The sequence below is a fragment of the Cyclospora cayetanensis genome, unplaced genomic scaffold, assembly GCF_002999335.1.
Source record: "Cyclospora cayetanensis isolate NF1_C8 unplaced genomic scaffold, CcayRef3 CcayRef3_contig_14, whole genome shotgun sequence".
NCBI lineage: Eukaryota > Apicomplexa > Conoidasida > Eucoccidiorida > Eimeriidae > Cyclospora > Cyclospora cayetanensis.
The window spans coordinates 246,350-268,960 of NW_020312081.1; the positions used below are offsets into that span (position 1 = coordinate 246,350).

At 51.1% G+C, this 22,611-nt stretch overlaps 2 protein-coding genes across 2 annotated transcripts; one reads left to right on the forward strand and one right to left on the reverse strand.

The window, feature by feature from the left end:
- The first annotated feature begins 2,105 nt into the window (after positions 1-2,105).
- On the forward strand, positions 2,106-6,851 carry LOC34622500. Its single transcript, XM_026336643.1, has 13 exons — positions 2,106-2,795; positions 2,983-3,220; positions 3,398-3,539; positions 3,713-3,799; positions 4,139-4,299; positions 4,526-4,642; positions 4,778-4,857; positions 4,985-5,104; positions 5,225-5,263; positions 5,318-5,692; positions 5,815-6,279; positions 6,475-6,568; positions 6,682-6,851. Exons 1-13 carry the CDS (start codon positions 2,106-2,108, stop codon positions 6,849-6,851), a joined length of 2,778 nt encoding a protein of 925 aa, XP_026192428.1.
- An 8,047-nt stretch (positions 6,852-14,898) lies between these two features.
- LOC34622502 lies at positions 14,899-16,452 on the reverse strand. The gene is made up of 2 exons (XM_022735662.2): positions 16,039-16,452; positions 14,899-15,885 (listed from the first exon to the last, which is right to left on the reverse strand). Exons 1-2 carry the CDS (start codon positions 16,450-16,452, stop codon positions 14,899-14,901), a joined length of 1,401 nt encoding a protein of 466 aa, XP_022590852.2.
- Positions 16,453-22,611: the final 6,159 nt, after the last annotated feature.

The following is a 22,611-nucleotide window of genomic DNA, read 5'->3' on the forward strand; positions in this document are numbered from 1 at the left end:
CCCGGAGTGGCTCCTTGGTCCTCAGGACAAGGTAAGTATACATACTCTCACTTCATTGATTCCTGTATGTGTTCCGATTAAGGGCCATATATATGCGACGGTTTAGTTGGTTGCAGCTGCTTGGCTGTTCACACACCACTCATCTGAGCCTTCAGATGGACGTGGGCCTTTTTGGACGAAATTTGTATTAGCGCTGTGGAAAGTATCCCCGCTTTTTAATTGGCGCGTTATGAGCTTATGAGATGTATGACAAATATCACCTTTTGGCTACAGCGGTCGATGGGTAGGGTCGTGTTGGCTTGGTCGCTACTTTATTAGTGTGCGTATCTTTCTTACTTTCGATTTAGCTCCGGCAACTGGTGCACAAATTTCTCATGTGTACTGTGTTCTGCGTTTTTCTCCGGCTGGGGAGTGCCGAAAGGGCGGTATCTCCTCTGCTGTCGTGCATGCAGCTGGTCTCGACGTACATGCACAGACTACGATAACTCGTGCTTTGAAGCGAGGGAGAGCGGGGGGCAGGAAGATGCAGCGGACCAACGGATAGTTCATCGGCTTTTACCGCGCTACTCAACTGAACTAGCCTTAGTGAGAAATTGAGTAATTTGTTTTCTTGTTCGTACATCCTATTCCTCGCAGGGTATTAACTCCACACAGGAAGACTTAATGTGTACGTCCGAGCTAGGTTATATGTCCAACTACCTGTGAATGCTAGGAGTGTATAGAGAACGCAGCACAACACAACTCCAGCTATATCTCTATCCTCGTGTAGGAACTCTGAGTAGCGTGGGCAGTTAAAGCGGGAGGGGAGAGGGGCGTTCCTGTGTAGAAACGCTCAGTAATCCTCTTGATTTTTCATCAAGTTTGGATAAAGTGCCTCCCTGCGGAGACCTTATATGGAGCGGTATAGCTGATATCCCACTGAATGCACAGCCAGTCGACGAGCGGAGAACATGTGCATCGCACCATGCAGTGCTACCAACTGTTCCTCAAAAGAACTTCCGCCTTCCCCTCCACGCAATACTCAGAGCTCCAGATGTGATAAAAGAGAGTCAGCTAGGGTGCTTTTAGCTGCGGTCTTTGTGCACCCCGACCATTCACTGCTATTCGCACTTACCATTTGGCGTACACGCACACAGCATTGCGTCTTCCTGTCTGGAACTAACAGGGCTATGCAAAAATGAGTGTATACGAACACGCATGCAGACTGATCAATTGCTGAGTATTCTAAATCAAATACAGCTAGTGTAACAAAAAGCGTTTAACTACAACGTATCCCGCTGCAGTGTGCCTGTGCTGATTGTAAAAGCAAGCAAGTATCGCCCTCGAGGTGGCTAGTTTAGTGTCTCTTTAGTACTAAAAGAGCTCCACGCTCTGCATTTCAATTGTACTACCTGCACGTAGCTAGACATCTGCACATGAGCAACAGAATTAATCTGCTGCTATAATTTCTCCATTAATGAGGTGGGGACTCTCGGTAAGGCAACACCACGCCATATGCCACAAGACAGGATAATTTCGCGTCGTCTATGGTTCTATAATATGGATTTCTTATCAGAACCACAGTACTTTGCGACTTTCGTGCATGATTCCTCGCTTATATGCGACAACATCCCCGCAGAAATGGGGGCTGGGCACGGGGCTGGCGCAGGGCCAGTTCACATGCACAAAAGTAGCTACTAGGTTGGGTGCCAGCGTTGGTTGTTTCCTTTCTGGCGTTAAGTTACCACTAAGCAAATTGTAATTGGGAGATTTAACGGGAAAAAGTGCCTTACTAGACGCTGCACCTCACTCCCCCTCTGGGGCCACGGGGTGTACAGGCAACTCCAACCCCTCCCTGCTTCAGACTGCCTCCTTCTTTCTACCTCTCCCATGTCACGAGGCTTACTTCGTTAAATGCAAAATAGGGTGTCTTCATCCCCATACCACTGCCGTCTTCACTTGCTTGAGGGGCCTCCACAGGCCTGTAGGACACATATCTAAGAAGACTGCTGACAGGAAGACTCCTGATATTGCCTCTCGTTCTTCCTGTATACAAGAACCAAATTAACTCTCATCGACCTAGCAGAGTGCCTCGCTCTCATCCGTGCCCCTCCTCGCTTTCCACAATGCTGTCAGCACCAGGGGGACCTGCCTCAGCTTCTGCCCCTTTGGGGTCCACTGGAGGCCCCCTTGGCCGGCTTTACGGACCCCGGAATGTTCTGTATGTGCGCAATCTGTCTCCTTTAGTCACAGAAGAGCATTTGAAGGCGATTTTTTCGCATTGCGCCGAGGTTCTCCGGGTGGAGTTCAAGCCTCTGCCAGGGGGGCCCTCTGGGGCGCCTGGCGGAGGCCGCTATTGCGAATTAGAGTTCGTAGACAGCGCAGGCATAACTGCGGCGTCTCAGTTGAACGGAACCGAGCTGCTCGGCTTAGCTATGCAAGTGTCTGTGCTAAATCCTGGGGCGCCAGGACCCTCTTCAGCAAACCTGATGAAGTCGGTTACACCCCTCCCAACGCCTCTTCCCCCCGCCGCCCCCGCGCCTCCCGTCGTCATCCCTCCCCCAGTACAGCCCATTGGAGGCATGGCGGCTGCAGCGGCAGCAGCAGCAGCAGCAGCCGCTGGAGTAGTAGGGGGTTCCTCTCTAGCGGGGACGCCTGGAGCCATTGGCATAGCCGCAGCGAACTCAGCAGCAGCGGCGGCTACTCCCGCTGCAGTCTCTGGTGGCGCTGCTGCCTTTTTGCCTGCCGTCACCCCAGCAGCGACCCCCGTCACTGCGGTGGAGATTGCCATGCAGAATCATCTGGCGAACCTTCAGGTCTGCTTCTGCTGAGTGTGTGTGGGCGTGATAGCGCGCCTGGTTGCGGCTGTTCATGCACACCTTGCTTTCTTTCTGTCTGCTTTGCTTGAGGCCCTTTCAGTTACGGGCTGGTCGCTGCCTTTAGGGATGTCTCGCGGTTTATGACTTGCATAGTAGAGTCATGGGTTTGTGGCTTGTGTCTCAGGCAGTGCAAGCCGCTGCTGCACAGGCTAAGCAGCTGGCAGCTCGTAAGAAAAGCGAGTTGGGCTTGGGAGTCGCGGTTACAGCAGTAGACGGCCGGTTGCCTCCTGCTCAGTCGCTTGTCTCTGGAGTTCTCGTGGCGGAGCCTGAGGCTGACCAGTTGGAGAGGACATGTTTCGTTCAGGGATTTCCTGAGGAGGTAAGGAAGGCAGACATGGAAGGAGCTGCGCAGAGATTCTCCCGCGCTTATCTATGGCCGAACTTTTGCTACAAATAGGTGTCGGTTTTGTTTTGCTGCCTTCCTGGGTGTGTGCCTGTTTCTTCCCTCGCCACTTGCTGTTCAGGGTGCCTCCGTTCTTCGTCGTGGGAGAGACTAATTTACGAGATTAGGCTGCTGAGAGAAGGGCCTCGTGCTGTAGGCGTTATGTGTGCATTGCAAGCTCGAAGCTTCGGTGGCTCTATCTGTGTGCCGCAGTATGATGAGAAGGAGGTCAGCCTCCTCCTCAACGACCTCGCCAAAGTCGTTGCCATTAGACTCTCCACGAACACTAGCAAGCCAAAGTATGCCCGAAGTTGTCGACATACATAAATCAACCTTCAATCCCTGCCCCTTCGTTCGCTGGCGTGCCGTGGAGATGTGGCTTCACGCATTTATGGCACAAATTCGTGGCAGGTGTTAGTTATCCTTCCCAATCATGTTGTCTATCGGTAGTGCTTTGTGAATCTCCCCGCAGATATGCCATCGTGGAATTCGAGAACGCCCAAGAAGCCGCTGGTGTGCTAGCCTTGGATGGCAAGAACATTGGTTCCTCAGTCCTCACGTAGGCTCTAGCACAAGCTTGCCCTCATTCTGCATATTGCAGTCCGTCTTGATGTGTTTTTCCTCCTGCTTGCGTCTAACATATTCTTCGAACGTGAGTTTCTTTTTGATAGTGGTGTGTGTTTGTGTGCATGTATGAGTGGTCAACTGCACCCGTCTCTTTGCCGCTTTCTCTCACTGCGACTTACTCTAGGCTGACACACACATGCATGTGTGTCTGCTGAGTCTTCACCGCTGTGCACCCTGCTTGTGGCTCGCGCGTTCAGACAGACGCTATTTCGCCTCTCGAAAGAGGCCACCTCTAGGCTCTGCATTTGAATGCTGCGCTGTTCTCGTGCAGCGTGAAAAAATCCGGCTCCTTGGTAGAGTTCAGGGACCCAGATGGTGTTTTGTTCGAGGTTCCCGCTCCCCCCATTCTCTCGCAGATCAAGCAGCAGCAGCAGCTCCTTCAGTCTCCTGAGCAACAGAAGGAACAAGTGGAGCTCAGAGACAAGAGAATTGGTGAGAATCGGGAGCTCCCTATTCTCGCGGTGCGGCTTCCCGCCGCACATGTCTGCATGTCTTTGCTTGCTGCACGGTGCCTGGCGCGTAGCTGTATTGTCTTTGCATCCGTTCCTTTCTATCCTGGTGCCGGGGTTCGTCTTTGTCTCCTTTTGCGGTGCGTTTGCGCCTTGGATTCGCCTTTGAAATCGCGACTTCACGCGGTGCTGTGAGCCCTTTTTTTCAGCCGCAGCAAAGGATGCCATCGAGCGGCGACTGCGGCATGCGCAAGACGAAAGGGAAGTAGGGAAGGTCTCCGCTCGAGCGGTTGCTCAGCAGCCGAGTGACAAGAGGAGGCAATCTCGCAGCGGCAGCAGATTCAGGAGTAGGGACAGAAGGCCCAGCGAGCGCAAGCAGTGAGCCTTGAGAGAACCTCCTTCTTCTCGAGAGAGACAGAGACAGAGACAGAGAGAGACAGAAAGAGACAGAGAAAACCGAGCTCCAGTGCCGGTGATAGGGCCGCTTGGCACGGATAGCGACAGTCAGAGAAAAGCCTTGGCAGCAGCAGAAAGAATGCCTGTACGCTGTCTTTGTATTTGTAACGCAGGCACGTCTCGCGCTCCCCCAGTGCTCCCAGCCGCTCCTTATCCCCCGCAGGGGGGCCCTCAAGAGACCCCTTCAGGGGCCCCTTGAGGGATCGTTCTAGGTCTGTGCCACGAAGAGACTCGGTGGGGAGTCAGGAGAAGGCAGAGCGTCGGCCGTTGCTACGGCCTTTAGGCTCACAGGGTGCAGCAGCAGTTCTGAAGGAGAAGCTGAAGCACGCGGCGTATGCTGAGGGGGAAGAGCGAGATATGGTGGCTCGCATGCATTCCAACTCGCCTGTTGCGCGATCACCCGCATCCAGAAAGCGGTCTCCCTCCCCGATAAGGCGATCGCTTTCTGGCAGGCGTCGGTCTCCCTCCCCATCAAGGCGTTCTCCCGGATCGCAGGAGCATTCCCCCTCTAGGAGGAGACGCTCTTTGTCTCCGGAGCACAGAAGGTCCCCTCCACGGCTGCTGAGGAAGAGACGTTCACCCTCTCCAAGGAGACGCTCAATCTCCCCAAAGAGACGCTCAATCTCCCCAAAGAGACGCTCAGTCTCTCCAAAGAGACGACGCTCTATCACACCAAGGAGAGGTTCTTTGTCCCCCAAAAGGCATTCGCTCTCGCCAAGAGGAAACTCGCCTTTATCAAGGAGACGCTCTCCCACTCCAAGAGGTCGCCATTCCCCCTCTCCAAGGAGGCGCTCTCCGACTCCAAAGCAACGGCCTCCAATGCAGCACAGACCCTCTGTTTCTCCGGGTCGAAGACGGTCGCCGCAGTTCCCAAGGAACAAACGGGTACGCTCGAGCTTATCATCGGCACGGGAGGGTCGGTCTCCCTCCCCTGCTGTAGCAGCTGCCGTACAACCGGCTGGAAAATCCAGAGGGACCCCCCCCCGCTCCCGTTCGGCGTCATTCCGCAGCGACGCTGCTCGCGAAGGGGAATCTTCTGCAGCACTACCAGGGGATAGCAGGAGAGGACTTAGCCCCTCGTCTGCTCAGAGGCAGACAAATGCTGGACGCTCTCCCCACGCTCATCGGAGGGGACAGCTCAGCTCTCCCCGGAGGCAAGGCAAAAGGTCGCCCTCGCCCAAGAGACGCTCTCTTCCTCCGCGGAGAGGCTCGCGATCTCCTGGCCCCCCCGGAAGATCCCACATCGCTGCAGAGGAGGCCCCTCCACCCAAAGACAGTACCAGCCGATCCCCCTCCCCTACCTTCAGGCGCAGCAACTACTCACCCTCGCACTCACCGCGCAGGAGGCGATCCAGATCGTCTTGTGGAGGCCGTGCACTCCCGCGCAAGTCTCCCGAGTGGGGAGTCTCTGAGGCTTCACCTTCGAGTCGGGGGCCCAGAGGGGCCCCTTCTCACCGCCGGGGCCCTTCGCCTCGCAGGGGCCCCCTGCAGCAGCGCCAGTATTCAGGTAGCAGGGAGCGTTCTTCGTCTCCTGGGAGGGGGAGGGGCCCCCAAATGGCCGGGGGGCCTCCCTCCAAGAGAGGCAGAAGCCCTTCTTTCCATCTAAGGAGACGGTCTCCTTCCCCACGGGGGGGGGAGCTCAGATCGTGGAGACGCTCTCCGGGATCGCCTCCACGGTCTCCCCCGAGACGCTATCCGTAAGTCGATGTTGGCGCAGGCAGTCGCTGTAACCCTCGCCTGGACTGTAGCCCATTTGAAGGTTAAGGATTGCTGGCGGCATCAGAGAGATAGCCTCAGTAACGGCGGGAAACGCCGCCGCGCCTGTTGCAGCATCCATTCCAACACACGGGTGCACAGATGAAAGCAGGTTTTTCGTGTGTTCATTTGCTTAACGTGGCTACAGGCGCAGGGTTTCTCCTGGCCCAATGGGGGCCTACTACGACCCCCGAGGGCCCCCAGTGCCAAGTCTGGCATACAGAGAGAGGGACGCAGACTGGGGAGGAAGGGGGTATATCCCCATGGGGGGCCCCCGCCCCTATGGAAGAGACGCGAGACACATCCGGAGGGGCCCTCCCATAAGAGATGAGGGACCCGTACGCAGACAGCAGCCGAACCGAGGACTGCCTACCCCGACCGTGGATCGCTACAAAAGCCAAAGCAGGTAGAGCCTTTTGACACGAAGAAAGGGAAGCGTGGGAGGGTCTTTGAGAGAGCAGAAGTGCTTTATTAAGGCCACACAAGAATGCTTCCTTCTCAGCGCTTGGGGTGCCTTTCGTTTGTTCACATCATTATTACTGCTGCAGGTCTCTTAGCGAAGAAGGGCCTGTTGAACGCGGAAGCTCTGCAGGGTCTCCTCCTGCAACAGCAGCGGCTGCTGCTACCAGAAAGGCTGCGGATGGCGAGGAGGGTGATAGGCCATCTCCGTTGGGCAGCGAAGGTGGATCTCCATCGTCCCCCAATAGGGGTTCTCCATCTTCTCTACCTCTGCATTCGCGTGTAGGAGACCTTAGGCGTCGGTTGCAAAGCAAGCGGGTGGAGCCTCCTTCTCACTGACCCCTACTCTGCCAGTCTTATCCCTGACTTTCCTTTTCAGCCCATTCAGGGGTTCATGGTAACATTCGTTTGACTCCTTTTGTTTTACTAAGGGGCCCCTTTGCGCCAATTTCGTGTATAGCAGGGACCTCGAATGGCTGATGTAGCAGCAGCCGGTATTCTTTCGCTCGAAAAGGGAGGAAAGCTCCTAGAAGGGCCCCATAACGAGGGTCTAACGGGGCCTATCACGGGCAGCAGTCCCTCCTTCACTTATTTTGGTGGGCCATAGGGAGTTGATGCTGCAGCAGCAAAAACGCTGCGGTGATTAGTGGCGTTCACCGGTGCTATGGTAGCTACAGAGGCAACTAAAAGTCGCTTCCCATCGAAGGGCTCCCGTGAGGGCCCTGTCAAACCAAAAGGCCCGCAGTGGCCATTCTTTGTTGCCTCATAATTTCCTAACGGTCTTCCCTTTCATGAGGGACTGATGGCTTTTCCTGCCTTGAGGGGTCCCTCATCCATTCTGCTTGGATTTAAGTGTAGTCTTTTGCGAAACTGTAGCGAGATCCCCATGAGCTTCGGTAACCGTCCCTCTCCTGTCTGCGCTGTTGCCCACTGTTGTCATTGCTGTTTGCATGTCACTCTTCCTGGCCTTCTATGTGTGACTCTCCCGGATCTAGTTGCGGGCTTCAATCTATATGCGTGTGTGTCTGTATCGGTTTCCGTGTGTGCCAATCTTATGCTGCCTCGTGTCCGTTTCCCCATTTGTGGGCTTTATACGAAGCAGCAAAAGCAGTAGTGCCAACAGTTGTATCGTCACTTAGCAGTATTAGCAGCAGTCTCCGAGTTTTTAAGGGGAAGCGTCGTAAATCTCTTTCCCGCGAAAAAAACGTTTATCCTTTATGTCACGCGTAGTGGCGAAACACTGAATCTATCGTTCCGATATCTGCTTTGGGCAGACGCAGTCCTAATCTCACACTTACTTAGCCTTCGGAGTGAAGGCCACTCTTCGTTGCTGTTACTGGTAGATGGGCAGGCAGGCGACAGTTGGAAGGTAGCTGCTGTTATGGACTCCTCAGTGCTGCCGTCGAGGTTGTGCTGAGAACTACACGAGATTCTGGGAAAATCTCTCAAGGTATACCTGATAAGCTGCTACTGCCGCTGCAAAGAATCACATCTGCATGCCCCTTGCTGATTGGGTAATCCAAGGCCGACGTTATAAAACGCTGCATCCCCCAGAATTTCCTGATGCTACAACGTAATATTCTTTCTGCTCATCGTTGCCCGCGTCGTTGCTGCTGCTTTTGCAGCGTCTGCCTCTGTCAACAAGCCGCTATGCCGGCAAGACACAGGACACGTAAAATGTGTAAAGCGAAGCAGCGTCCAGACCGGTCCAGTAGTGGCTCCGCGCCTCGGAGCAAAGCCTGCATCCAAATAAATGCGGCAGACGCAGCATTGCCGATTTTAAAGCTCAAAAGAGGCATGAGGGACGGTCTACAGGCAACATATCTGAGAGTCCCTGCGCATAGATCCGAGTGCAGAGAATGCAGAAACAACAATGACCGGAAGCTTTTCGAGCAATTCCCATCAATGGAGGTAGCCATTCGAGGCAGAGCCTGCGGTGGGAAAAGGACAAGCACGAGGGCATGGGAGGAATAATTTCCATAGCTACTGGTGTTCTAGCCAGCCAAACACCAAAAATTCTCCCACAGGCACCAAGCCGGCTACTGCGCTTCCGTCAGCCACTTAGGTTGTGTTCTCCACCCAATTAACGATGGTCCGTCTATTGTGTCCTCGGTGCTCAAAAGCCCTGAAATCCTGCACTTACATGGCTGTGCGTGAATCCTGCGCCTCCACTTGGGTCAGCTACCTGTGGGGCAAGTCCGTGAGCAACCTGGTGAGTCTTCAAATCCTCTTAGAAAACCAATATTAATGTCTTAGTAGCACGGTCAGCTTTATGGCCAATGTATAGAGCATGAAAGAGAACGTACTGGCAAGGCAATCGCAGCTAGTCTTTGTTATCTTGAGGCAAACGCCTTTGTCTGGCCACTTTCTGGTGCACCTCATAAAGCCTGCCACTCCGCTAAAACCAAAACCCTAGGCATGAAACACACAGGCAACCAACCCCTATCATGGATCCTTGCTTGTCTTCCTTGAGCTTTCCGCATGCATACACGTGAGCTATCCAACTGTTTACTAAATGTTACGATGGTAACTGTGGCTACTCCGGGAAATACCAGGTCTCGGCCCGGATTGCAAAGGGGCACCTCCATGTTCAACAGGTATGCGGGGAGGCAACGGATATACGAGTACACTCTCATACTATCACCCTAATTTGCACAAAGCAAATAATCAGGCCAAGAATATTGGATTTGTGTGAGCACCGAGTCACAAGTACTGCGAAAGGGTGCTGTTGGTACGCTCTGTCAGCCCATTCACCGTATGATCATTTTCAGGGACCATATTCTGCTCCTCGCGCAGTTGCGTCATAAAGGCACACCAAAACGCGCTAACAAAGCTAGAATCCTTATCCGCATTATTACTCATTAAAAAATTGGTTTAGCTCCAAGACATGAGGTAAAAATGATTAAGCGCGTTCCTGAGTTGTGACAGAGCTGGAGCAAGAGATCAATGGGCATATTTGCTGGGTCTGTCAGCAACGACGTAGAGCCCATCCTGACAATTGATTTCCGGCAGTCCAACAATGCATCCATGGTTACATATCAGAGCCAAACTTCAGGAACCAGAGGGACTTGCAAATGTCGAGTTCAGGAGAGTGCAAAGCTTCATCTGCTGAGAGTTTGGGCATGACAGTTCATACTCTTCTGCCGCACGATGCACGGCAAGATACCAGAAGGACGTGAGAGCTCCTTCATTGCAATGTGAATCTCACCATAGCTCGGAAGAACACGACCATGTGATTTGTGCAAACCACCACTGTGGAAGAAAGTGGAAATGTGCACGCGACTGCGACTCTGCCTAGTTCTGTAACACTGCAGGCCTTCCCCACCGTGGTAGTGCTTCAGCCCTTGCCACTATGGATTTTGGCAATAGTGATGAGTGCATGGATATAAAAAGCAAGGGACCCACCCATTTCCGATAGAAACCACAAGTTAGCCCAGACAAGAGCGGCAGTGCTGCACAACAGCGCATTGCCGGGGCAATGTGAAAGCGCGTCGGCAACCGCGTTGGTGATATCCTTTATGTAGTCGACTGCGTCACAGACGAGTAAAGGCAAATTCCACGTGCAGCATCAAGCTCACTTTGAAAGCCGAGACACGGAATCATAGAAGCACAGATGTTATGAAAATCTAACGCTTGAGCTTGTTAACTTGCGAAGTCTGTCTTCTGCCAGGTGAGGCGCACGTCGTAGCTCGTGTTGGTGCTACTAAACGTCTCCGTTAAATACTCAGATGTCATTCATGCAGAGAGCAAAACAGTCCCTTTAGTAGGCTCATAGAACATCCAGATAAATTTCTGTCTGGCTTCAGCAGAGAACTTGGCAGATTGAAACAGCATATAGGCATGCTTGAGTTTGTGGCAGTGGAACGCCGTGTGCTTGCCGTTAAGCTGGATAGGGCCCTGTACTAAAGTGTCTGTAAAATCAAGTGCCCGCTTCAATATTGATCCATGGATCTTGTTGGGTAATTTTCTAGTATGAGGCATTGTAAACTTTTGCTTTACAATGATTTTGTAGAGGCTCGAAGCCAACGCAAGTGCGCCAGATTTCATCCTTTTCCGGCACCAACACTAGGTTATGCCCAATAGCGCTGAATTATTCCTGTACTTTTCGTTCTCACAAATCATCCGCCTGCTCGGCTAATCTTCTCTTAGTGCTGTAAACCCTTTCGATGCCCGCGGGGCATAGCTGGGGGCTAACCAGGAAATCAGCTCAACGGGCGCGGCTATACGACTAGCAGGCGACCAGCTGATAAGCACTTCGTCATCATATGTCACATACACGAAGTTCTCGATATCTGCACATTCCTAGTATCACGAGAATAAATAGCCAGTTTGAATATGCTTATAGGTATCCAGTTCCGATACCAGGAAAACAGGATGCATGCTGAGAACCGGCTTTCCTACCGTCAGCAAAGAAGCTCTGCTCAACCCGTTTGAGCTATTGACTTCTCCTAACCGTAAATGAAGAATAGCTAGTAAGGAGATCAAGCGCTGCTTCATCCTGATACCTCCAGGTATACTAACCTTCACAGCGCGCAGCTGTGGCCACATGAGCACCTTCGTTGGGGCAACCCCTGGCAAGCCTAGGAGAATAGGTTGCACGATCCCAAAATAAAGGTCACGGACCATACTGCTGAGACTCTGTGCCGAGCTGAATAAGCATATACTTGCCGTGCCCTTGCTAGACCCTGCATTCTGCTGCTCTTCATCAAACCTGCGTGAGGGATTGGGCTAACGAGTGAACAGGCTGGCTGCACTTCTGCTCCGCCACCTCGACTAGCAGATTCACTTGGCATCTAGTGTAAAGTAGCGCTAGCGATTCTTAGCCCTGCTGTGAGCCTGTACCAACCCAAATTTGATGGCTGATGAGCCTTTAACTGCGACTCTATTTTCTGTGGCCCCTTTACTGCGCAGTAGCTGGCATGGAGAGTGTGGGGGCCTTTCCGTTTCCCTGATTTGCCTTCTTCGTTTGCCAAGGACCCTCCTTTCGCCGAGCTCAGTCTCGCTCTTCGTATTCTTGGGCTCTTTCTATGTGAGTGCAGTCCTGGATTATAAAACCAATTGTCCACAAAAGCAGTTAGGTAGCTGTGCGCAGTTTGTGGCTGTTTAAGGGACCAGATAACCTCAGGCTTTCTTCAAGAATCCACATAAGTGAATAAGTTTTGAGTCTCGAGTAGGCTCCACCTTCTCCGCACAAAACACGCCAGATGCGCTTATTTGCCTGTTGAACCCTAAATGGTGTACCGTTTGCGAAAGCCTCATCGGTAGGCTGTTTATTTGCTAAGCCGCTGCCCATTTTGTGGCCATCGGACGTGAGGCTTTGGGTAGACACCAGCTAAATCAATAATCAAGCAGTTTTTTTGTCTACGTTGTGGCTTTTGCAGGAAGTTTTCACATTTCTCGATGTGACGATCTATTGATTGATTCTCCTGCTAAGGCGTTCTGGATCCTTGCAAAATTTGCTCTTGGACCGATCTATACTTAAACAGATCAGTGAGGGCTTGTATGCAAGCGTGAACTGAAGTGGTCCCTGGAGTTCAAGGGCTCCTCTGCATTACTTGCGCCATTCTTGAAATTCATTACCATTCTGTGAACATGCCGCAAAAATCGGTCAATTCTTTTCGTCTGGAAATGAAATTGCGAGGTACTTCTCCAACTGGCGATACAACAACGCTAGTGAGTCTTTTTTGTAGTAACTGCTGCCCTTCGGTACCCGCGCCTCTCCAAGTTTCGGCGACGAAAGAGGGGCACGCCAGGGTGCGCATACTTGCGTCCTCTGAGCATGGGTGTTCGCAGCTGATTGCACATAGCAGATAGCCCATAAGTATATACCATGGAGTATAACTATATCGAGCTCAAGCCAATGTGTTAATAGATAATATATACGAGCGCCTAGGGCAGGTTATCTATTCTTGACTATTTCGCAAGTATGACTGGTGTCCAAGTATTGCCCAGACCCTAGCCTGGACATTTTCTGCCAAGTGGCATTCCAGAAGGCGAAGAGAAAAGTGTTTTTGAGCCGAACATTGCATTCGGTCCAAAACTATAAATAGGCCAAGCTTTACCTCTCCCTGCAGAAAGCGCTACGTTGATTATTATCATGGCAGCTCTGACCAAACAATAAAACTATTCAGACTGACCTAGGGGGGTCTAGTACTCAAAAAGACTGGCAAACAGTCAAGGAAGAGCAAGGGTCGTCAAGCATTGGCTGCACCTGGCTAGCAGCCTAAAATCTAAATGCTAGACTATTACAAATAAATTACAGCCTTGCAAATGTCCTCAACGAGATAGACGCATGCAGGGAAAAAGATCCCTTATCAGACTAAGCATCCACGAATAAGCTAGCATCTAGAAAGTATACTTGCAAAAGGACGACCACTGCCAACACCGCCCAAGGCGAATCAACTACTTTCATTTTTCACTTGCCGTTAGTGCACTTCAAGGTGAATCCCATTCCTTCGCATAAGACCGTTTCCTGGTGTATAAAAAGGGCTATTCAACAACGAAAGTCTGCGAGCTCTTCATTGCATGCAAAAGCAAGCGACGTTATTACCCTCGGAACACCACGGGCCCTCGCCTGAATACGATACAAGCCACTTGAAATGATGCCCCAAGGCTGCGGTTTTCACGCTGTTCGCGCCGTGCAGCCACCATAAAATCAGTGTTCAGCCGCCAACAGCGCGCCGCATGGGTGTGTACGTATGTACGCGTTTGTTGCAGTTATGGCACCAAACACCTTGGTCTCGTCACCCCCCAACCGCAATAGAAACTGTGGGCAAGCAACAAAGAACCACTTCTTGAGACTATAACTTGAAAGAATAAAACAAGCACTGCTCCAGCAACAATGGGCTTCCGCGCTTCAAACTGTCGCTACCATGCAAGCAGTCAAAAACGTCATGGCACACTTAAGAAGCAATCACTAAATCAGCCCCGGCACGAATCAATGCGGGGGAATGCGCCCAACAACAACATAAATCTACCACAGCAGTTTTGGGACCGTTATGGTAGACCTCCTTTTGCTACTCCCAATAACGTGTTCCCGAATCAGACATACCGGCGTTTCCAGCTAGCGACGTTCGGCTGTCTGTAAAACTGTACAACTGGGCAGAAACCATTTCCACGGCATCACAGCGAAGCCTCTTCATCCATTTACACTAAGCTGTATCCTCGTCCAGGCCTCGTATTTCTCTGCCGCATTTCCCCCTTGTGTCTGCCGCCAGCACAAACTGGGCCTTGAGATACCATGCTTGAGCGTGCATTTCAAAATCCACCAAAATTCAACCACTGATGAGAACATGCTACGCTTTGCAAGGTTGACCAGGTTCAAGATCCTCCTCCTGTTCAATGAGAAAATACATTTAACATTTTTTTCCAAATTTCCAAACGTGTCGCAGGCGCCCCAAAATGACCAGGGGAGCAAACTCAGCCTCGCCTTCCTGCCAATAGAGAAACAATACGGGAAATGTCAGCTGCCCCGGCTAATTGCTGACCATAAGGGGCAGACATTGCAAACCCCGTCGCAGGCACAGGCGAGACATGCATGGCTGTGCGACATGTCGAGACAGACACTGGAAGTAATTCACATGATACGGCCAGTTACAGTAGAACAGTTCCAGCCGTGACAACGACCCTGTCATCTCCATACACGACGCACGAAGCTACTATACGACTCCAGCAAGTACTGGATGCAGAGTCAGCGACCCGGGGCAGCTGATGTCTGCGACAATACAGAAAAGACGGAGGAGCCAAAACAAGGTTGCCGGAAGGCTTGTATTGCACAGGAAATCCTTCCTGGGCCCCTCAACAAAACTCCTCCTACACAGCATTTCGATCTTCAAATAAAGTCTCGGAATCGAAGATGTTCTGAGGTGAATTTAAACTAGACAGGAAGATATACGAAATTCCAACATGCCATTCAATCAAAACCACTGGCTGAAGCAAGACGATCCAAATCCACAACCGCCTGCTGCTGCTGTTGGCGGAGCTCCCGCTCAAACCCTGGAGGAGGATCTGCATAGCAGTGCTGCCTAACGTCCAAGTCTCCCAGGCAAAGCCTCGCAAGACTGCTGCCAAGGGCCTCCTCTAGCCCAGAACTCTTGGATTGAGCAACACCTGACGAGTTTCCCATCCTCATAGAAACAGCAGCTCTGGACATGTCAGGCCCCTGCTGCGTTTCCGCCTGTCGTTCGGCCGCCCCCCTCACAAGTGCTCCTCGTTCTGCAAGAGCCTTCAGCAGCACCAACTGATCCATACCTAAAGAAAGGTCGTTACTATTGTTTACTGATGCCCCTGGGCATGTAGGTGCAGAAGCGGGAGAAGCGAGCACCGCCTCAACCTCGGGGGAATTCATGCGCCCCCCGCAGGTGCCGACTGTGGACGAAGTTGAACGCAGAGCGTCCGTCAGGCACCGTGATGAGAAGGAAGAAAAATCTGAGCATTCGTCAGCTGCAGTTGTGCTATCGTCATTGAGGGAGGCTCCCATGCCTCCCCTAGAGCCCCCAAAACCCTCTCCTTTGGCCTTGCATCTCAGCAACTCCTCGTAAAGAGCTGCGAGCGCGACGTCGACCGAAGGGCAGCTGCTTTTCGAAAGCTGTTCGGATGTACTAGCATTACGAGTCAAGAGGGAGTACAGCGTCTCGTGGCGGATACTGCTACTGGAGCTATCCGCTTGCCTGTAGCTATCGGTTAATTGCTTCTGCTGCTGCTGAGGTGAGTAGAGGATGTCTGTCAGACCAGCAAGGGGAGGAGCAGCTGATGGACCGACCGAACCGTTCTGCTTCCTCCTCCTGGAAAACGTGGCTTCGCTCTCACGCGCAAAGTCGCGAGATCCGCTCGCCATTGCAAGGGACCTATAATACTTTAATTCCTGGTGTCCATGAGCATGACTGCACTGCGCGTCCTTCTGATTACACAGCACAACACACGCATGCACTGGGAGAGCGATTCCAGACACTGCGCAAAAGTTGTAGCACAAATAACAAGCCAACAAACGCATAATATATCCAAAAAGCCGAACAAAGATCTACAATAACTTGGGAGGGAAGGAAAAACCCACCTTGCACTTCCCACGGATCCATTTAAGACACATGTTTGTTTTGAACATATTCGAAGTGTGTCGTATTTCCGAGTTGTTGTGGGCAAATCGGCAGACTTCCCCTCTAGCTTTGGCAGGGCAGACAATGCCCGGGTGGAGGACAGACGGGCATAGCTTGGTTTTATCGAGATTGGGAGCAGGACGCAGCTCCTCCAGGGAATGTGCAAAGTTGCACTTGCTGCCCAAGTGACACGCTCCCAGGCCGAGGCGGGGGCACACGCGTGTCTTGTGGAATATTGTCTTTCTGTTCGCGAGAATCACGCCCTTCATGGGGACTCCTCCCATTGCAAGTGCAGACGCAACAACAGCTGGAGCCGGGCGTGGTGGAGCCTGTACCTGCTGCTGTGGCAGCTGCTGCCAGTGTTGAGAATCCATCATCTCAAGGGAAAAAATAGACATACAAATGTATGAATTAGCAAATAATCCAAATCGAATGACAAGTAAAGCCTAGGTAGACGTTCACTTCCTCTATTCCGCTCCGAAAGAACCAAAACGGACACCGAACTCCACAAAATAGAGGCCAGGGCGCTGCGAGTACTCGACCGGAGGCAAAACAAAAAGAGAACAGCAAAAGGACTGAGCCTTAACGGAATTACAAACAAGGCCGAAGAAAACCAAGGAAAACAAAATCCAGGAAGGAGGAAAGTGCCTTGCGCACTGCCCAGCAGAAAGGAAGACTAGGAAGCTGCAGACACCCGACACCCGGAAGGGAGAAGAACAAAACACCTTGGTATAAGTGGCCTATTTACTGCGATTCTACTTCAAACTCGAACAAAATTGGAAAAAGAAAAGGCTGACAACACCAGAATCGCGCATATTATTCCCAGTGGAGGAATCCCATGACAACCCGTAGGCACTGCGGAACCCATGGGTCTTAAAAGCGTGGTACGAGGAGGAAAGGCGAAAAATTGTGTCCTCTGGCACTAGTAAATCGGGCCCCCGTCACTAAAATAAACAGGAAACACCTTAGCGGGAGCACGAAATTCTCAAGGAAGACCAAACCGATTATCGAGAGCGAGAGAGCGGGCGCTGTGCCCTGCGCGGGAAAGGAGCCGCGCTGCTGTGCCCTCCGAAACCTTTACATCCACTGCCTAGTTTGCGCCCAAATGATACGCTGCTGCAACCACTACACGGAAGTATAGTGTCTTTATTAATGTAAGAGATTCAAAAAGCTCCCTACAATAGCTATTCTGCAATTAAGGCCTACTTCTGTATTCCACCGGGGAGGGGCGGGGGGAAGATCGCACCGAGGTGCAGCGCATCATCTCTGCTTCCCCAAAACTTGTTTTATATTACAACTAACTACAAAAGCAGCTCTTCGAAATACCTCCGTAGAAACTCAGTAGGCGTTTGTGACTCCAAGAGAGTCATTATACCTGCCTGTTACTTGCCCCCGCCGGCATTCCCTCAAGGAGACGGATCAGAGAACAACGCAGTTCTAGAAACATAATGAAACTACCAGAGGTCTAACACAGCGGCTTCGTATGTGGGTTAGATCGTTGATGCAGACGTTCCCATGCGAATCACCACGGCTCGCTTCTTGGTGTCTGAAGGTCAAGTGTGTGGAGCTAGAGGGGCACAAAGGCTTCTGGCATGATTCAATGGGGTTGGTCTCAACGGGGATGCCAGTGAAGAGACCTCGCACGCAATTTTTATGATACTTCCAGAGACATGTGTTGTGCAACACTGTATGCATCCCTCTATATTCAAAAGCAAAAAGATACTTGATTCATGCGCAGCTGACATGGAGGGCAAAGCTACACTTCAACACTACTACACCAGCTATATTTTTACAAGGGTTGAGCAAAGAATATACTAACTGGCCCGTATCAGGTATATGTCTTTATTGCAGAGTAGTGCTAGCTATGTACAATGACGCAATGCCGTGCGCTTGTGCGTCATATGCTGATTGCATTTAGCTGTGAATGGTCGTAGTGCTCGGAGAGGGCGCAAGTGCGCCCGCCCTAGCTGTAGCTCTTCCCTCCTGTATGAACTCTAAATAGCCCCTGCAGGGGAAGGCGGGGGGCCGACGAAAAACAAATACATTTCCACTCGGTTTGAGTGGAGATTGGAGTTAGATAACACACTACTGAGACCTCTGAGGGAACACTACAATTGATAACACCCCATGGTGCAGCTGTTCCCCGCTCATCGACTTGCTGCGGGTGCAAAGGCATGTCAGGTATCCCATGGTAGTTTTCTGATTTCGATCATGACATTTGATATCTCAGTAGTCTGCTTTCTTCAGCACCAGGCTGGGTGAAAAAGCTCTGTGGCGTTGGACGTTGACAGTAGCAAAACGCCTCTCGGGACCGCAGAGGCCGCCCAACAAGCCTATGTAAGTGCAGCGACTCTACAGCTTGGGGAAAGGCATGATTTGCTTGCCAGTGCAATGCCTATGAATGCGTCAATGAGGCTGTGCCCACCAGAAAGGTGTGTTCGCGGTAAAGAGGACAAACTAATCAAAGATTTGATAAGCAGGTTGGAGATGTACCTCGCTCTATACTCCCCTGCTGAAGGGAAACGACTGCCTTTTGCGGCATGCTATCTAGTTGTAGACGCACTTCAACCATGCGCAGGAAGCCACCCGGGTGTGGGGACTTCCAGAGCTTGAGGCATTCATTCACTCCCGGATTTATCAATTAATGTCGAGATCAGCTCAACAGAAAGCTTTGAGAGGAGTAAGAAAGCCTCGAAAGGGGAATCTATCAACAATTCGGTATATCAGGAAATATGAAGCTTTAGTTGATGAAAGCCACGAAGTAGAAGAACAGGTGCTTTACCCATGATTCGTCTTGAGTCTATTCATAGTGTTACGTTACATGGTTGCAGGCTTGCCGGGTAAGCAGCCGCCCTCTGAGAGGTCTACATATAACGGACAACCTGAGGTTTTACTTTCAGATGAGCACATTGCTGAGTGTTCATGTGAGAAGAAAGAGCCGAATAAATAGTTCAAAGCTATGGGTTTGGAGTCTGTGTCAACCAGCCCTCGCTTACAGGCTATAGTGAACAAGGAAAGAACGCCTCAGTAAATCCGCATTCACAAGCCCCCTCAAACAGTTTCCACGCAAACGCCAGCTTCTAGAATCGAAAAATGGGTTGAATGATGCGCACTTGCGGGCGCATGTAAAAATCCAAGTACTCAAAGAATGAAACTGGCTTCAAGCGGGGCCGGCTACTTGGCGAGATAAGAATACGCGTCAGGGAAAACGGAAGTGTACAAGCACACAATAATGGTCAAAGTTTGTCACTGGTTACTGGTTTTGAACTGGATCTGTCATCTGAGGAGACGGCACAGAAGTCTTTTGTCTGCCTCTTCACTCTTTAGCGCAGTATCTAGGATTAAGCTTGATGAGGGGCGGCAGAATGCAGGGAATGGCAAAGCCACTTCTATGCCCTGTAAAATCTAAATTGGGTCTTTCTTGCATGATCTGTGCCTTCTGTGTTGGACCGATGCACCATGAGGTACTCCTAGATATGGCATGGCTGATTCAATGAACGAGGCTCAAGCAGCCATAGCTTCGCGCTGTGAACGTTAGTGTACAGGGAAAAACTAGGAAGAGGCAACGTTTGGTCACCTCAACAAAGGTCATTGTTTCAATGACTAGGGGGGTGAAGGGGGTATCTCAACGAGTTGGAGTAAATGAGTCTTCTTGAGGGCGGCTCAGCAGCGCAGGAGAAGCCGGTTCTAAACAAGCATCCCGTGTGCGTCTTGCAGATGATATCTACAAGCAAATTTAATTGACTGCTGAGTCTGGTAGCAGCGGGAATGAGAAAATATCAAGAAGCTCGCGGATGTGCCAAATAATGACGTGCTATCAGCAAGCTGACCACCTGCTAGTAGTTATTTGTGCCAAAAAAAACGGAATGAGACCAATGTGCGTTAACGTAGAGAATTGCCCTGAAAATGCTTTCGATGACTCACATCTGACAATCTTATGACAAGTTACATGTAACAACAGTCTACTGGGCATTTCACTCAATAGACGCTTTCTACATGTGGCCATTCAGAGTGGTGACAGGGACCAAATGGCTTTTCAGTCTTGCACTAGCAAACTTACGGACAGATGTACGCTTTTTAGACTTTTGGATGCCCCACCTCAATTGCAAGGGCAAGTTGCTCTGGATCTTTCTGAACCTACGGAGGAAAGTTGGATGGCTGTCTCAAAGGCCAATGTCTTAGTTTTCAACCGAAGCGTTCAACAGCACCAACAGCTCCTACGGCGTCCGCTGTTGCTGCTGCAAGATAAGCAGTGACATGTAAGGGCACAAAAATGTCCATTTTGCATGACAACAAGTGCATGTTTTGGGATTCGTGCTTCAGCTGCAGGGATCAAGCCAGATTCGGCGAAAACTGAAGCATCAAGGCATAGCCACTCCTCAACGCACCCACATTGATACTGCGAAGTTCTGTGGGCTTGCATCTGATCACCGAAATTCATTCCTGCATGTGCTCGGATTGCTGCTTATCTGACTGCTCTTATTCAAAAACCGTAGTCTACTACCTGTACAGAGGAAGCTGATGCCGCAGCAAGAACGCTTGTTGGCCACCTTGCCATTTCTTCATTACTTGCGCTACCCGATTACAACTGTCGTTTTCCCAACTGCCGGACGCTGATGACACAGCTGTGCATGTTATTGTATCACACTAGACTATGAATTCTTCAAAACATTCAATCTGCTCGTCATTCTCATCGCCTCATCGAAACCGAGCAGCGGTATCCAGTGTAAGAAAACGATTCCTATGCGGTCTGGTGGGGCGCCAAAACGCAAACTATGTGGGCGCCATTTAACTATCTAGATCGACTACCATAACCTAATGTGCCTTGCCAAAACCTTTAGTACACCAATTGTTCCAAAGTTCTTCGCTGGCATGGACACCTCCTCAAGTACGCACCTACAGAAGAATATCATGGAAACATCACAAGTGGTTGCCGATCTACTCTAGTGACGCCTATATCATTCACTATTGTACCGTAATACCAGTGATGCCTTGTGAAGATTTGCAGTTTCCATAAAGTTCCCCAAAAGCTTTGCCACTAAGACCCCTGCGTCCGCTACTATTGTCAGAGTTCAAGAGGGCAGAGGGCTGAAGCACTATTCCGTTGGGAATGGCCTGCTATGGCTCAAAAAAAGCGGGAACTAGGCCGCGTGTACGTTGCGACTTCATTCCGCATTGCCTTTTTGCGCAAAGCACAAGATCATGGTCTTTCAAATCATAGTAGGCTTTACACTGCGGTGAAGAAGCTCACTCGGTCCTTCTGGCTGCTTGCGATACGACTCGCGACAGAAAACTGTGGTGCAATATCATGCCCAGATTTTCAGCAGCTGAAACCGCACCATGCTTCTAGACCCGTATTTTTGCAAAGGGTTCCTGAGGTTATTTGAACTGATGCGGCAATGGATTTAATTGTTGGACTAGCGGAGGTATAGGGTCAGGATAGCATCCATGCCGTTGTCAACAGACTCAGCAAACATGCCCATTCATCCCTTACCTCAGTCATGTCACGGGTAAGGAAGGCGCTCAATTATTTTCCCTTTTATCTTTGAAAGCTCTACGGACTCGTCAGAAGTATCATTACAGATAGGGATCCCAAGTTCGTTGGTGCATTGTGGTATGTCATTGTGGCCCAAATATGCGTTGAGCATGATGTGACCACTGCAAACGACCCTGAGACAAATGGACAGAGCAAGCGCGTCACCCGATTACTTCTGCAGCATTTGCAGCTCCACGCTTCTACACATCCAGATTCTTGGTCTGCAATGTCTTCCTTGTGCTGAATGGGCCTATGATGCAACAGTGCACTTGTCTTCCCGTTGCTCCCTCGCATCGGTCGTCTACACTGAGCAGCCCTTATCCTGCCGTGATAGGGACCTGGTGGTCTGGGATCAGCAGCCACCTCAAGCAGAGAAGTGATTTAGCGACCAGCTAGCCAATGCGCGCAAAGTGCATGCGCACAGCTCGAGGGACACAAGCACGAATTTATGATATGTGGCAATCTACTGTGTATTTTGAGCATAAGGAAGTGGTCCTGGTGCATCGAAAGGCATTCCGGGGTCCTCCAGAAGGTGGCAAACCAAGACACTTGCGGCCACATGGCTGGGGCCATTTTCCAAAAGTCCTTCTTACTCTATCGTTTTCCCTAATGTTGGAGGTGCCACAAAACTACGAATATTGACTTCTTCAAGAAGTCTCTAAACTCCCCGAATGGTTCGTGGAGTTTGTCGCGCAAGCAAGTTACCCTTATGGAGGCAGAGGATCCACAGAAAGCCGTAGAAGTGCTAGGGGTCAGGACTCTTGACGGCCTAGAGCACAATCGACGCGAGTTTTTAGTGCACAGATTCCAGGAAAAACAGCTTTAGTAATCTGAAGGAGTCGGAGCTGCGGGCCTCGGTGCCTGTGGGAGAATTGGCAACGATTTTGGCTAAGATTAATCGTCACCATGGAAGCTCTTCTCCACGTTCCCGGCAATTGTCCTTTCCTAAGGCATGCGCTGCCCGAAACACTTACGTTCATCTGTGGGTATTGCTTAA